The 14,948-nt window shown below is 42.1% G+C and overlaps 1 protein-coding gene across 1 annotated transcript in view; it reads right to left on the minus strand.

Annotated features, from left to right (window-relative positions):
* Positions 1 to 12,912, minus strand: part of SLC2A12 (solute carrier family 2 member 12) — a 29,581-nt gene extending 16,669 nt beyond the window's left edge. The window contains exons 1-2 of the mRNA XM_042885997.1: positions 12,598 to 12,912; positions 4,227 to 5,546 (exon numbers count right to left, since the gene is read on the minus strand). Of these exons, the coding sequence (XP_042741931.1) occupies positions 4,227 to 5,546; positions 12,598 to 12,715 (1,438 nt within the window). The 5' untranslated portion in view covers positions 12,716 to 12,912. The remainder of the gene's footprint in view (positions 1 to 4,226; positions 5,547 to 12,597) is intronic.
* Positions 12,913 to 14,948: the final 2,036 nt, after the last annotated feature.

A 14,948-nucleotide genomic window follows, 5' to 3' on the forward strand; every position in this document is an offset into this window, starting at 1 on the left:
TATGCATCTACACGGTTTTGAGGATGGATCTTCTCAAGACAATTCCTCTCAGTCCCACTTGTAGGTATTTCCACTGATTTGCATTCACATCCTCCACAGAGCTGATGAAGTTTGCAGTGAAGTTCATTGGCTAACTGCATAAATACCTTTGCAGTTATGCAGGATTAGCAGAGGAGGAGGAAATAGCTCTTCTGAGCAAGACACTAGTGCTGTACATCCAATCCAAATACGTGCATTCAACATCTGTCTCTCAATTAAAGCATTCCCCACTCCACAGCAAATAAAAAAACCCAACCAACCAACCGAACAAACAAAAAAACCAATAACTTGTGAGCAGCACTGGGCCTCCTTCCTTGAACTGCATGCAGGGCTCCTACGTTACATGTAAGACGTACTACCAAAGTCCTGTTTCATTGTTTCTTTTTATGTGCTAGAACAAAATTAGGCCTAGGAAAAAATGCCATTTGGGTGCATACTCAGTTAATGTTACTTGCTTTTCACCACAGGACTTGCTGGAACCCTTCTGGTTTTTGCAGGATAAAGAGGATTAGCTCCAGGGCAGACTGCATTTCTGTATTAATGTGCGTGGTGCTACAATCTATCTTTCACCTACTTGTTGGTGAGATCATCCAGTGCAAAGACATGGGTTTACGCTTTCAAAGATATCTGTGGATGTATGAGAAAATGTAGAGGCAAGTTGTCCACACGTGCATGATATTTAGTTTTTGACCCTAAATGGTGCAAAAGCAGCAGATGAGGACAGAGGATCAGATCTTTGGTAAACAAGTGCCATCCAACACCCAAATCTGGATGTTGTTTATTACATCAGGGAGAGAAGCACTTGAAGTTCTTGAGAAGTTCTTAATACTCATTCTTTTTCAGAAAGGCTAAAGGTGCTCTACAGTTGTTAAGAATGAAAAGCCTTTTGCGTACACTTCATCCAACTCCAAGAGTCCCACATTTACAGGTTTTTTTTTTTTTTTTTTTTTTTTTTAAGTAAATTTGCTACTCCAGGAGTTTGGCTTTCCTCATTCCTACAGCAATTCCAGTTTAATCTGTGCCACATGTAGACATGGCCCTGAATAGAAGCTCTCTGTGTTTCCTCTATGTTAAAATCATTTCCAGGGTCACGCCTAGCTTTTAGCTTCAGTAACAAATTGGTGATCTACCTCTGCACTGCACTCATCTCATTTGCCTGCACTCACAGCTCCCTGTGCAAGGCATGGTGAGTCTACTTCTTTGAGATTTCCAGTGGTGTCAGCAGCCTGCCTCTCTGCAGACAGCCATGGAATGCAGTGCAGAGACAGACCTTCGTGTTCTTCACTCTTCATGTAGACTGAGATTTCTCGTAGTCTCTGTAAGTATCTTTCATCTTCATATGACCTTTCTGATGTACAGAAAAAGGCAAGTCAGACAAGGCTAGCTGGCAGATAAGATCCCTTTGCTCTCTGCAAACACCCCTGAAGAGACAGTATGTGCTGCTCTGCAGCATGATGCAACACTCATTTGCTGTACCTACAAAACATCCTTAAGATTGTGTGAAATTGAGTGTGAACAAGCAATAGATCCCATTTCATCAAGCATAATAAATCCAAAACAGAGCAGCAGAAATTCTCCTTTCATCTTGCCTAAGGGTTAGTGATATAAACACGGAACACCCTGTAAACAAAAAAGTGACTATGCAGATCTCAATGATCTGTGAATTCTTTTGTAATGCAAAAAATGGCTTTTATCTCTCACTGTCTATTTATGAACACTCATCAGTATGTTTCCTGAGTGCTTTGATAAATGGCAGTGAATACATTTAGTGTATGTTTCATTTATTAATCCATCTACTTCATCTAATTTGGAGATAAATGTTAAATAATGGAAAAATACAGCATTTACAAATGTTTGCTGTGCACATTTGGACAGTAACTTGCTCTTTGACTAGAATCCCAGAAAAAGAAGGGAAAAAAAATTATAACAAGTTGGTAGATCTCAGGTTGTATGATCTGCCCTAAGAAGGATGCACCATTTTCCTAATGGCACTACACAGATTCTTGTTTTTCTCTGAAGAACGCAGCAAGGACACAAAGTGGCTGAATTTGTTCCAGAAATGGTCCAGTAGGGTGGAGAGAAAGCACAAGAACCTCTGTGCAATTTGTCCAAAAAAGCCTGATAAGATCTGTAGATCACACATCCCCAGTATTGCCACCACCCTAGCCAGCATGCATAGGAGACAATAATACAGAAAATCCAGAGGTGTGGGTTGGCAGCACTTCAGCCTACAAAGCATCACCCAGCTGTGGCTCAGTGAGCACTGAAAGCAGTGCCAGAGCCTTGATGCCTCCTCCCTCAGCAGAACAGGTGATGGCAAACAGTCTGGTCTAGGCCACAAATTGGACTGAGATGAATAACATGAACATGTTAAAACTGTTTATTTTATAGAGGCTAGCCTGCCCTGTTATTCTTCACACAAAAAAGGCAGAGTAAGAATAAGAAATCTAGGCTTTTAAAATACAGGTGTTTGGACTCTAAGTAGCACATGTTGAAGGCTGCGTATGAGACACAAACCATGGCCTCCTCCCCAACTCAGCCTATGTAACCACAAGAGAACCAAGAGAACATTTGTAGACTCCAACAACTTCTTGATTATCTTACCATTGCATTTTCTATACATTGCTAGTTTAGAATGAGCGCTGTATTTCTGTGTACCTGCATTTGGAAATGCCCGTACCTCTCCTGGACCTTACATTCACTTCATTTCACTTCACTTTGCTGTGCTTCACTTCACACAAACAGACCATGGCTTTATCATACATGATTTTTTCAATCTGGAGCTGAGATGGTGCCTGTTCTTACCCGTTTGCTGTTTGAGGGCATTTTCTCAGTAAAGAAAGAGGTCAGGAAACAAACAACGGCCTCAAAGGTTTCTCAGATTAGCCTGGCAACACACCTCGGTTTCCATAGCCATCAGGGAAGCGGGCATTGTTATCAATAGCGTCACACCAGACCAGCCCAAATGACCAGGAACCCAGTTACAGCCAGGTCAACAGGAAAGTAGCTTGCAGCAGCACTCCAAGCATGAGTCTGTATCCCTGCCCTGAGGGTCGTTAACTCTGTGTTTGAAACACCCAAGAAAAAGCTCTAGCAACATTTCTTTTCAGGGCTGCAGCCCTGGTTTTGAGCTTGTGTAGCTGAACAAAGGATCAGTCTCCACGGGGTCTGCAAGAGAGGGAACAACACTGCAATAACAAGGCCAAGCTTGCTGTCCTGGCAATGAATGTTTATCTCACACAGCTCTCCCAGTGAGCAATGTTTAAAATAAATAAATACTGCAGGGGAGTTGCTGTTACTGTAATTGTTGGGCTTTATTCTTGTGAATAATTCTTGTTTTTACTGCAGACGTACAGTGTGTTTGCAAGTCAGGTTTGAGCCAGAGCACAGGAGCACATAAAGTCACTTAATAGATAATGAACTCTGTGCATGTGGGGTTTTTTTGCAGCATAGATTAAAAAAATCAACCCCTTCAAATACAGTAATATGCACTTGCTATTGAAACAAACTGAAAGAAAACAGAATGAAGAGATTTAGCTCCTGGTACCTGGAAATGGCACAAATGTTCTCCTCAGGAGAAGGTTGCACAGCAGCCCTCCTTCATGTTCGTCCACTTGTGCTGTTTCAGCATAGGTGGCAATGATGATGCTGCTGAAGTTTGCTCACTAACTATGATGCTTTAAATTTCTCCACTATATCTGAAGACTGTCATACAATCAGGAGGTCAGATCCTCAACTGGACTCAGGCACGCCACCTTTTCATGGATTTGATGGTGCCTTAACTTGCAGAGGCCAAGAGCTCTTCATTGTCTTAGGTTTATGGGTTAGCAGAAGTAAATGTCTGCATCTCAACCTTCCCAGTGTAAAGAAATATCAGAACATGAGGAGGAAAGACTGACAGGAGCCCTGAAACTTTTCTGTACAAGTCTTATACCAGTTCCTAGCTTCACTGAAGGTGAACAATTAGTTCTAGATAAATTAGATAAATCCAATAATTTTAGTGGGTGGGATCTCTTTGTAAAAGGCACACTCTAGGCCCATCAGGATAATCTGTAATAATACCAGTGCACATAAGCAGAAAATACTACTTTGCCCATGTGGGAAACTGCCTGATGGGCATGTCATCCAAGCACTTAACTTACTTGTAAATAAATAATTACAAAGAATCAGAGAAAAGAAACACTTACTTGGTCCAAGACCTATGGAAAATGCAGCAACGTAAACAAGCAGGCTGGCCAGTGAGACCCATTTCAGGACAACAGAAACCTCCCCATTCTCTGTGTGAGATCCCATCATGCTTCTGCCTCCTGCTGGAGTAGTCCTGTTCAGTTCTCCTGTCCTGGTGACGTCAAGGTTTCTCTGTATGTCGAATAAGAGTCTTTCTGGTAAAGCCATACTAGAAAAGAGGTCCTTGAAGCTCCCATTGGTGACACCAGTGAGGTTTCCTGGACTCTGATAGGTATCCTCTGGAGACTGGCTTCTACAGATATTGGTGAAATTCATGTGTATGTTACGGTTCACTAACCCCATAGTGACCAACGATACTGCCATAACAGAAGAGCCAATACACAGGAAAGTTTTACTTCCGACTTTATCCACAAAAACTGTGGCTGGAACTGTGCTGACCACTTTAACCACTCCGACTCCAGTAGAAGCCAAGCTGGCAGCTTCATTGCTCTGAAACCCAACTGACTTCAGAACAGTTGATGCATAAAATAAAATGTTAGGCTGCCCAGTTGTTTGCACAAAAAAGACTAGTGTAAGCCCTACCAGCATTCGGGCCCTCATGTTGTTCTTTGAACGAAACAGGTCCACGAAACTATACTGATGTTCATCTTTCAGGGAAGACTTGATCACAGTGAGCTCTTTAGTAGCATCTGAAGTTTCCCGTAGCCTCTCCAGTATTTTTCTTGCAGCTTCATCATTATTTTTCATGACAAGAAAACGTGGACTTGGTGGAAGGAAATACATGGCAATACCCTGCAAGGCACCTAATGGAATTACAAGGCCAAACATATACTTCCAGCCATGAGATACGGTGGCAAATGCATAATTTGAAATATAGGCAAAGAGAATTCCTATCACAATCATGAGTTCATTCAGTGAAACAAGAAGGCCTCTTCTGTGCTGTGGGGCAATCTCGGCAATATACACACATGTTGCAATTGATGATAATGATATGGAAATACCTATGGCAATTCGTCCCACAATAAGTATTCCATATGATTCGTGGGGCAGTAAAATCAGACTTCCCATCACAAGTAGAGATGATGCAATAATGATTGCAAATCTCCTTCCAAAACGATCAATCAGGAATCCACCAGTAAGTGACGCAAATAAGGCCCCAAAAAGAAGGGAACTCACAACAATTTCCTGTTCTTTGCAAGAGAGTGCTAATATGCTACTCATCTGAAGAAGAGCTCCAGAGATAAGGCCCAGCTCATAACCCATTAGAAGTCCACTTACAGCAGCAATGGCAGAAGATAGTAAAGTAAATGTTCCACAGCCTGAAATAAGAGGGAAAAAGAAATTGAAAGTGTGATTTCACAGCACTCACAGTCAGTACTAAACATAAGATATAACCAGCATTAAACATTTTTTGTAACTTTTAGGCAAAACAGTTAGGTACAAACAAACCCAGAAGCAGTAGCTGTATACAATGCTAAATATGACTGTGTGTAATTTTTAATTCCTATAACACTCTCTTTAATTTTAATGCATTTAAGTTTCTGATATCCCTAATCTGAAGTCGATAAGGTTTTGGTTGAACCCTAAATAATTAAATCTTCTGCAGAATATCTTCACAAAAGGCAACATTGACAATGCAACCTTTTGATAGGAAAACAATTTTTGCTTTGAGACATTCTCAAGGTAAGGAAAGCAATAATCTTTCACCCAAACTGTTTCAACCTTGACTTGAATAAGTAATAAAATAATCCTTCGCCACTTATTAATTCCTTTGTTTCACTTAAGGATGCCATGACAGCTGCAGATATCAGTGTTTTTAATTTGCCATACCAAGGTTGATGCATACAGCCAGGATATTCAAGGGAAACCAATCCCCGAGGTACAAATTTCCAAACTTTATGGGCTTTGCTCATCGTTTTTTTTTGGAATATCAGAAACAGATATTTCACATACTTAGGACAACCTCAATGTTAAGAATAAAGAGCAGATGGCAAAAACATAAACTAAGTGGAGATTATATGCCTTTGAACCTCCACTTTAAAATAAACTCATTTTATACAACTACAATTCATTGTTTATTGTTACAAGATAGATTTCACTGATCATGTTCTACTAGCTGTGAAGCCTTTTGCACCCTAGACTTTGAGGAATATTTCAGTTTGTTGTTGTTGGTCTTGTTCATTCTCCCAGCATGATTTTCCCCTCACCATGATGTTGGCTGCAACACAGCTAAGAAAAAAGTAGACTGACTTCTGATTTCCTGCTTAGCTGGATAAATCACATGTGCCTGAGGAGAGGTAGCTTTTGCAGCACAACAGAGTCCACAGTTCAGTTAATTCTCCTGTTATATGGTATAACTGAAAATTATACACAGACTGTTTATTTTTAGCTTATTTTTCTAAGATATTAAGGTTCTCTGTTCATGCTGACTGCTTGAAGGTCCTTGCCAATAATTTTGAGCGCGTTGGAGAGAATCAGCTCCATTTGACAGAGGTTATTACATTTCTAAGGAAAATCAGGCAAGTGGAGGAGGAGAGCAACCCCAGCAGGATGTTTGCACTACTAAAACAAATAATGCCACAGCCCGGCCCCAATCCTGGAAGGGGGCCAATGAATCCTATTAAATTGCTGGCACAGTCTCTGGCATAGTATTGCCCCATGCCACCTAGAACTCTGCTAACAATTCCTGGATGTGACCTGGTGGCACAAGGCCATCATCACACCCTGCAGCCAGTCCACAGGAGTTATTTCAGAGCATAGGACAATTTAATAAGTATAAGCCTGACTATAAGCCATGCCTCCAGGGAATTTCTTGTAGTGAAGGACCCAAAACTGAACACAGTACTCAAGATGAGGCCTCACCAGAGCTGGGTACAGAGGGGTGATCACTTCCCTGCTCCTGCTGGCACACGATTTCTGACACAAGCCAGCTAGGCAAGAGACAGGCGGAAAATGCATGATTGTGCATGCACATGAGCATGGCACTGATTACGAACAGAGCTAGAAGCATAGAATCATAGAATAGCATAGAAGTTGGAAAGGACCTCAGAGATCATCAAGTTCCAAACCCTCTGCCATGGGCAGGTTTGCTGATCACTAAATCAGACACTAGACCAGGCTGCCCAGGGCCCCATCTCAGCCTGGCCTTGGACAACTTCGTTGATAGGGTAAACACAGCCTTTCCAGGCAGTGGGTTATGTATATGACTTATGTCAAGTTATGCTTGCAGTATTCATTTTATTGTTGTAAAATCTAATCTCTCCATTCCTCCCACCCTCTTCCTTTCTATTTTTCGACTTGTTTGCTGACTATATATTTCTAGCTCTGGAAAACATACCCGTCCAGTATATCCTGACTGAAAATCAGGGCTGAGGATACAAGACTGTTGTGCAGAATTAATGTTTGGGTATCAGAAGTGAGATTGTTAATTTTTTTCACAGTGGTCTGTCCAGGCTAATTCCCAGTGCTGACATCTGTGCTTGTTTTGACATCTCTGCATTTTACAACAACAGCCCATGAAGATTTAACCTAAGATTCTGGTTTATTTAAATAGTAAGAAGCCAATAGAGATCACTTTGGTCATCTAGTCTAACAGGAACATAACACTTTGGACACAATTAAATGTATTCTTATTTTAATTAGAGCACTTGAGATATTTACCTTTGATTTTAAAATTTTAAAATGTGTTTAAGTCATACATTGTTCCTGTGGCTAATTGCTTTAATTTTAAGTTATCTGTAATTTATTTCTAACCCTATTTTCTGCATCTTCAAATTACAGCCATCAGATCTCATTCTCCATTTGCCTTCACTTACCCTTATTCAATATGAACAAAAATTATAGTCTGTCATCAAGTCATCCCACAGATATCTCCTGGATAATCTTCTTAGCCTGTGAGTCTTCATAAGTTTCCCAGTCTCTTAAGCATTCAAAACCCAGTTCACTGAACCCTCTCCAGGTTGTTAACTTCTTTATTAAACTGTTAACAGGATCCAGTGCTTCTGTTGTAGTTGCACAGTGCCAAATGAGAGTCTTCTATAACTCTTCCGCTCCTAATGCAGATTTCTCTCCATACCCATCAAATGATTGTCACAGCAATGCACAGAAACTCATTTGCAGCTGGTTACTTTCCAGCACCACCCATTTCTTTTTTGACTGAGTTCTTTCCAAGGCACTCAGTGCCTTTCCTTTTTACTGGCCTGACATCTTATATCCTAACTACAAATGAAAATTACTTAGCATTTGGCTTTGTTAAAGGACAGAGGACAAGTTCAGGTTCCCTGTGAGAAATAAACAGCATCTTTAGATTTCTTTTGTTACTATTTGTAAAAAAATAGGCACTTCTAGATGTTTGAAATAGGTAAGATGCCTACTTCTCTCCACTGACTATAAAAGGAATCCCTTGCTTGCTCAGATGCAAATGTCTAAAGTTAGCTGTGGGGAGCCTCAGACATGGTATTCACTTGCAGTCAATAGGTCAGGCCATCCAAATTTCCTTAAATCAGTGATATAACCCATTTATTATTCACCCATCACTTTTATCACCCACAAATGTTATTATCTTTTTCCAGGCAACAGAAAACTATTAAGTAACAGGAACAGAAATTGATTTTAAGGATCTCCAGCAGAAACAAAGCAGCCTGGGTAGTGTCTCCTATTTATGCTTTGAACTCTGTGTTCTGCACAGCTTTTAATTCTTTAAATGTGCAACCGTCTCTCTGGTATGGTTCCAGTTCCTTATTCAAAATGGCAGTGCCAAGACAAATATTTAAAGGAGTCTGCCACCACCACTATTCTTTACATCTCACGGTGTCCTCTCCTCAACCCCTGGTCCCTCAGAGCAGTGCAATGGAGGTGGGGTTTTTTTGTTTTTGTTTTTAATCTGAGAGAGATTGCGCAAGCTGGAGATGGAGCCTGGGCACCTGGGAGTTGCTAGAGAAGCAACATATGTGTGACTTAAGGTTATACATACGTTTAGCATCCCCCAAGTAAAGCAGCTTGGTAAATGTCTTCAAATTTGTTTTTCACTGTGTCAGCTGGTATCCTTGCTGGTGACACATGTTCACAGTGGTATAGAAGTAGCCATTGACTGTAGCTAAAGCAGATCTCTGAGTGGAAAGAAGGTTCTAATGCATGGGTATCCAACCTTCTGACTTGCTTGGGCTGCACTGAGTAGTGAGGAATTGTTTGGGGCTGCTTATACATAATCTGCTCTGAAAGTAATGCCTCCTACTATTGCTAAGAAAACTATAACAAATACAAAGTGCACAGTAACATTATTTGATGGAACAAGTTCTCGGCTACAAAAAAACCTGTTTTTCCACATAGTCAGCAACATCAGCTATGCATTTTCACCAGTGATGAACAAGAGCCTGTATACAGCACTCATAAATAACCACAACAGCAAAGATGACCCAGTGTTGTCACTGCTGAAATGCACCACCCACAGCCTCACTGTGTTCACATCCACTCTTCTGTCTCCAAAGTTCCCTTTGACTTCAGGATACATTTTGCTTCAATGTTTCAATATAGAGCATGTTACAGTAGTTGTACTCAACGGTCCTTTAGCTGTCATTTTTAATGTTTCTGGCAGTTAAAGGTTTCCTCCCTCCCTCTCTCTCTCCCTCCCTCCCTCCCTCCCTCCCTCCCTCCCTCCCTTCTCTCTCTCTTTCTCTCTTTCCTTCTCTCTCTCTTTCCTCCTCTCTTTGTCTTTTTCTTTAGCTTTATCCCTTATTCCTTTATCCTAAAATGTTTGTTCCTCTCATTTTCAGGAGATGCATGCAAAGTGTACGGTGGTGTACAGCCCAAGGGAAAATCTGTTTTAGTGGTGGCTTACACCAAAGAGAGAGGTTTCTTCTCCTGCCTGCAACAAGCCCTGTGGCTAACCAGTGTGTGACTGGTATGTGACAAGTGATTAGAAAGTCTCTTGTTTAGTTTTCCTATGTAAACAAAATGCTTTTTCATAACTGTTACTCAGGTCAATAGCAGCACTATGTGGCAAACAAACTTGTCTTCAAGAACATTTTCTGGAACTGTTTATACTTTGTTCCTGAAAAAGAGACCGAGAACAGTTGCAGTATAGCTGAGTGTGCTGTTGATGGGACAGGATGGGGCCAAGTTAAAAAGGGCGTGCCCCTTTCTACTTCTGTTCAAGCACACTCTTTCCAAAGGCAAAACTTGGTTTGCACTTGTACTTCATGGGCATTATGGATAAATGATCTGAGCCAAGGACATCTACTTTGCCCATGATAAATATTAAAAATACAGCATTTGTATCTGAAAATTTTAAGCTATTTTTAAGAACTTTTTTTTTTTTTTTTCTGCATCTGAGTGCCAATTGACTGACAAAAAATTTGCCTTGATGAGGAAATAGTGTTCAAAATTCCCCAAAATGTCATCAGGGTAGCATTTTGCTAATAAGTAGCATGTGGATCACATGATTCTGTAGCATAAATATTTAATAGCATATGTTGGGAATCACCGCATAACTAAATTGTAGATTTGTTTCTCATCAAAGGTGATTTTCCCATTTTCATGCCATTGTGATCTTTGCTGCACTGTCATAATTATTTTCTATCTCATGCAAGTGCGCAGTGTAAAGAGATATATGTTACCCCACTGATCTGTTCTAATGTCTGAGATTTATTTAGAACCAGTACTTGCTCAATAGATACACTACTTACATGATCTAGGATAACTTTGAACTAGCCATCTATCTAGAAGTTTGATGTGAGATATGAAATCGTTACTCTACAAAACCCTATGGGAAGAAATAAAATGCTGCTTTGGGATGAACTTATGTTACAATTAGAGATGGACATTGTCATAAAATATTAATTTTACCCCAAAATAGCATCAGTGCCAGGTAGTGCCATAACTGTTCAAAAAACATAACTCTTGCTAGCAAGAGAGACAAACCCAAAGCTTTTTTTTTTTTTTTAAACTGAAGTTAAAGAAAAGAAGGGGCAGAAGGAAGCTAATGTATTGCGCATTTTCATGCATCTTCATTCCTACAATGGTGGGAAATATTGTGTGCTTTATACATTGTAAGCTTGGAGAATGTATTGTGTGAATAAAATTGATATTTTATGAGCAAATTATCCTAGAATCAATGGAAAGAGTGCAATGCAGAGCCTGAGCACCTTTCTTAGTGCTTTGACATGCATTTTTATTATGTCAACAGGCAGCCTGGCTCTTCAGTACATTCAGTGGAATCTGGTGTTTTCTTATTTTCCAGTAAGAATCAACAATTTCCTTTAATTCCTAGTGAATTTCTCAGATTACTGCTTTAATTTCTGAGGGTAAGGCCAAGTGTGTAATTTGCTCATCCACTTTTAACTATAGCTCTCATGCTGCAGTAGCTTCAGTCTCAGGTTATTGCAACTGCTGTGCTTCCCTTTGATAACGCCATCCTGTAACAATGTGCACTGCTCCCCCATACCCTAGGGTAATGTTAAATACATCTGCCTGCCGACTGGCTTTCTGTTCTTCATTAACCTCTGTTTCCTCTGCTCCCAGTTGTCAGTAGAAGCTGCTCGACTGACTGTTACTGCACTCCAACAAAGCATTTGTGCCTGTGGTGTCTGAGTATGCATGGCTCAGTCAGCTCATTCATTTTTAAGTGAACAAAACTTGCTCCTGACATCACAGTCATTTCTGGCTTGCAGTGATACTTTCCCATTTGGGCACAGCTGTCTTCTGTGTGAGAAAAGTCACATTTGTGGGCCATTTCACTAGATCTTATTGGCAGCAGAAGAGCTTTGAGATGCGAAACCATGTGTGACTTGCAAACACTGCTGGGTGGGACAGCAAAGGTGGAGTTATGAAATTTAGCTTCAGCACTTGAAAATCTTTTTCAGAAGAAATTCTGCAGTTAATTTCTCTAAGTGTCAGCATGGAAACCCTGCTTCTTCATGAAATACTTGGATAGAAGAAATAGGAGGGAGCCCCTGGCACCCTATCCCAAAAACTCCCTCTACACAAGCAGGTGCGATTCTCACATGGCCTTCCTGGAGTTCCCCTCCTGGGAATGAATTGAGCTTGCATGGATTGAAGCACCACTCTTATCTTATCTTGGATGCATTGGGTCCCCTGGTTACTCAGATAATTGATCCTCGTAAAAGAAAGAGATTTACACAGCAGACAACTCATGCATGAACAGTAGGGCTTGAGGGAAAAGTACTGCATATGTCACCACTCAAAACTGTAGATGGTGTTTCCCTCCTTGCTTGCTATTTCCCCCCTCACACTGCTAGGAACTGGGACGGTGTGTGTCCAAGTCCACAGGCTTTGCTGCTGTCTTCCCGCACCCTGCAAGCTACACATGTGCTGCTGATCAGCAACAGCTTGTGCCCGGTCCCGCCACCTTACCTGCTGCAGCTGGCAGCTGGCGGAGGTGCCCGCTGCCTCTGCCACCTTCCTCATCCTCCCCTGCTCTCATCGCCTGGCACTGCTGGCCGAGCTCCTCTGCACTCTGCACGGGTGCCATCGTCGCCTCAGCTGGAAGCCTTTCAGAGGGTGGATGTCCTCCCCAGACTGGACAGGAAAGCCCAGCTGATTTTCGTCATTGCAACAAGTTGCTGGAGCTGGCTGAAACCAAATGCGGACCGCAAAGTGGTTTGTGCACAACTTTGTTGCTATTTCAGAAGGCTTTGCCCTTTGCAGTGACACAGGCTGTTGCTATTCTTGGGAGCCTATTGCAGGCGAGGGGAGGGACATCTGTCGGAAGCATTGCTGTTGCCTTTTAACAAATAGTTGGAGACATCAGACATTCGTGCACAGCACGGCGCACATTCCTTACCCACTAGCTTAAGGGATCTCTTTTTTTCTCTTCTTCCTCATGCTCATACACATGTTTTTTTTAGCAGAGAAGGCACATGGAGGGAAGGATCTGGAGTGTGTGCTGTGTCAGCTGAATTTCAGGCGCTGAGCACACATGCACGCAGTGTCACTTCATTCTTTTGAGGCATGAGCAAGTTGTGCTGAGAAACAGCAGCAAAACTATGACATTCCTCTGCACTCCAGGAAGATAGAAGGCAGGTTTTCATAGCATAGATGCACACACTATTTTACAACCAAATATAATGGCAAGCCAATCTCTCTCCTGTAACATTTAGGGAAAAGCTGAGATTGTCTCATTTTTAGGGAGACAAAGGCTTGATTTTGAGAGCTGCTGGAGTTGCTCCATGCCTACTATCTTCAGCAGAGTCAGTGACCAGAAGTGGACCACATGAGCAAGGAAGGCTACAGCAGGGGAAGTAAGCTGCCTTTGGGGGCTGCCTGCCTCATCCTGGTCCTGCTCCTGCTCCTTGTGCAGGAGCCTCTGCGTGCTCTCAGCAAACAGGCCTCAGTGTGGCAAGTCATCCAAGTTAACCCCAGTGGGAACTGCTGTTGTATAATCTGGCAGCACTACAGGCTCTTTGTTCTCTTGCTTTCTTCCATGACTTGTTGTTTTGTCTTGGTTGGTTTTGTTTTAACACAGTGATGTCTACATACAGTGTGGGAGGGAAGGAAGATGTGGAAAGTTGGTAGCTTTGACAGTATTTCTAAGAAGGAGGAGTGCTAAACATTTTTTTTTTTTTTTTCCTGGAGTAAGCATGACACGCCTTTTATCAGTGCTTGCCTAACAAGAAAATGTGACAAAATACTCTGATACTTCCCCTTCTAACAGATATACTGCTGTCAGTTTCAGATACTGGAGAACCAGTGATGCCGCAGGAGTATGGATTCCAGGGAGTTTGGTTGTGGCAGCACCTTTGGTACAGAGATGATAAATGAGTATAGCTACCTCTCCTCTAATGTGTGATGTATTTTCCATGTAAAATGCTCACCTGTCAAATAGGACAGGATGCTATCCGGGCTGGTAACAACTTCTTGCCCCTTCCGGAGAGATGTTACCTCCATCATGTGTTACACAGAAATAAACAATTTCATCTTCTAAAGAATATATTGTAAATGAGAGGCTGTTCAGACTAGGGGAGAGGAACTCTTTCCTAAATTTCAGCTATAACAAGATTCCTCTGTTACAATCCAATCTGTGATCAACTTCCTTATATCACAGAATCACAGAACTGCAGGGGTTGGAAGGGACCTCCAGAGATCATCGAGTCCAACCCCCCTGCCAAAGCAGGTTCCCTACAGCAGGTCTCACAGGTAGGTGTCCAGGCAGGTCTTGAACATCTCCAGAGAAGGAGACTCCACCACCTCCCTGGGCAGCCTGTTCCAGTGCTCTGTCACCTCACTGTAAAGAAGTTCTTGTGCATGTTTGTGCGGAACTTCCTATGCTGCAGTTTCCAGCCGTTTCCCCTTGTCCTGTCTCCACTCACCACTGAAAACAGTCCGGCCTCGCCATTCTGCCCCCCACACCTCAGATATTTATAGACCTGGATCAGGTCCCCTCTCAGTCTCCTTTTCTCAAGGCTGAACAGACCCAGTTCACTCAGCCTTTCTTCATAGGGGAGATGCTCCAGGCCCTTCACCATCTTTGTGGCCCTCCGCTGGACTCTTTCCAAGAGAGCCCGGTCTTTTTTGTACTGGGGAGCCCAGAACTGGACGCAGTACTCCAGATGAGGTCTTACCAGGGCAGAGTAGAGGGGGAGGATCACCTCCTTTGACCTGCTGGACACGCTCTTTTTAATGCACCCCAGTAAGCCATTGGCCTTTTTGGCCACAAGGGCACACTGCTGGCTCATGGCCCATACCTCATATAACCCATAGTTTGG

Source organism: Lagopus leucura, unplaced genomic scaffold (genome assembly GCF_019238085.1).
Source record: "Lagopus leucura isolate 7727_CA_CO unplaced genomic scaffold, USGS_WTPT01 Super-Scaffold_73, whole genome shotgun sequence".
Taxonomy (NCBI): domain Eukaryota; kingdom Metazoa; phylum Chordata; class Aves; order Galliformes; family Phasianidae; genus Lagopus; species Lagopus leucura.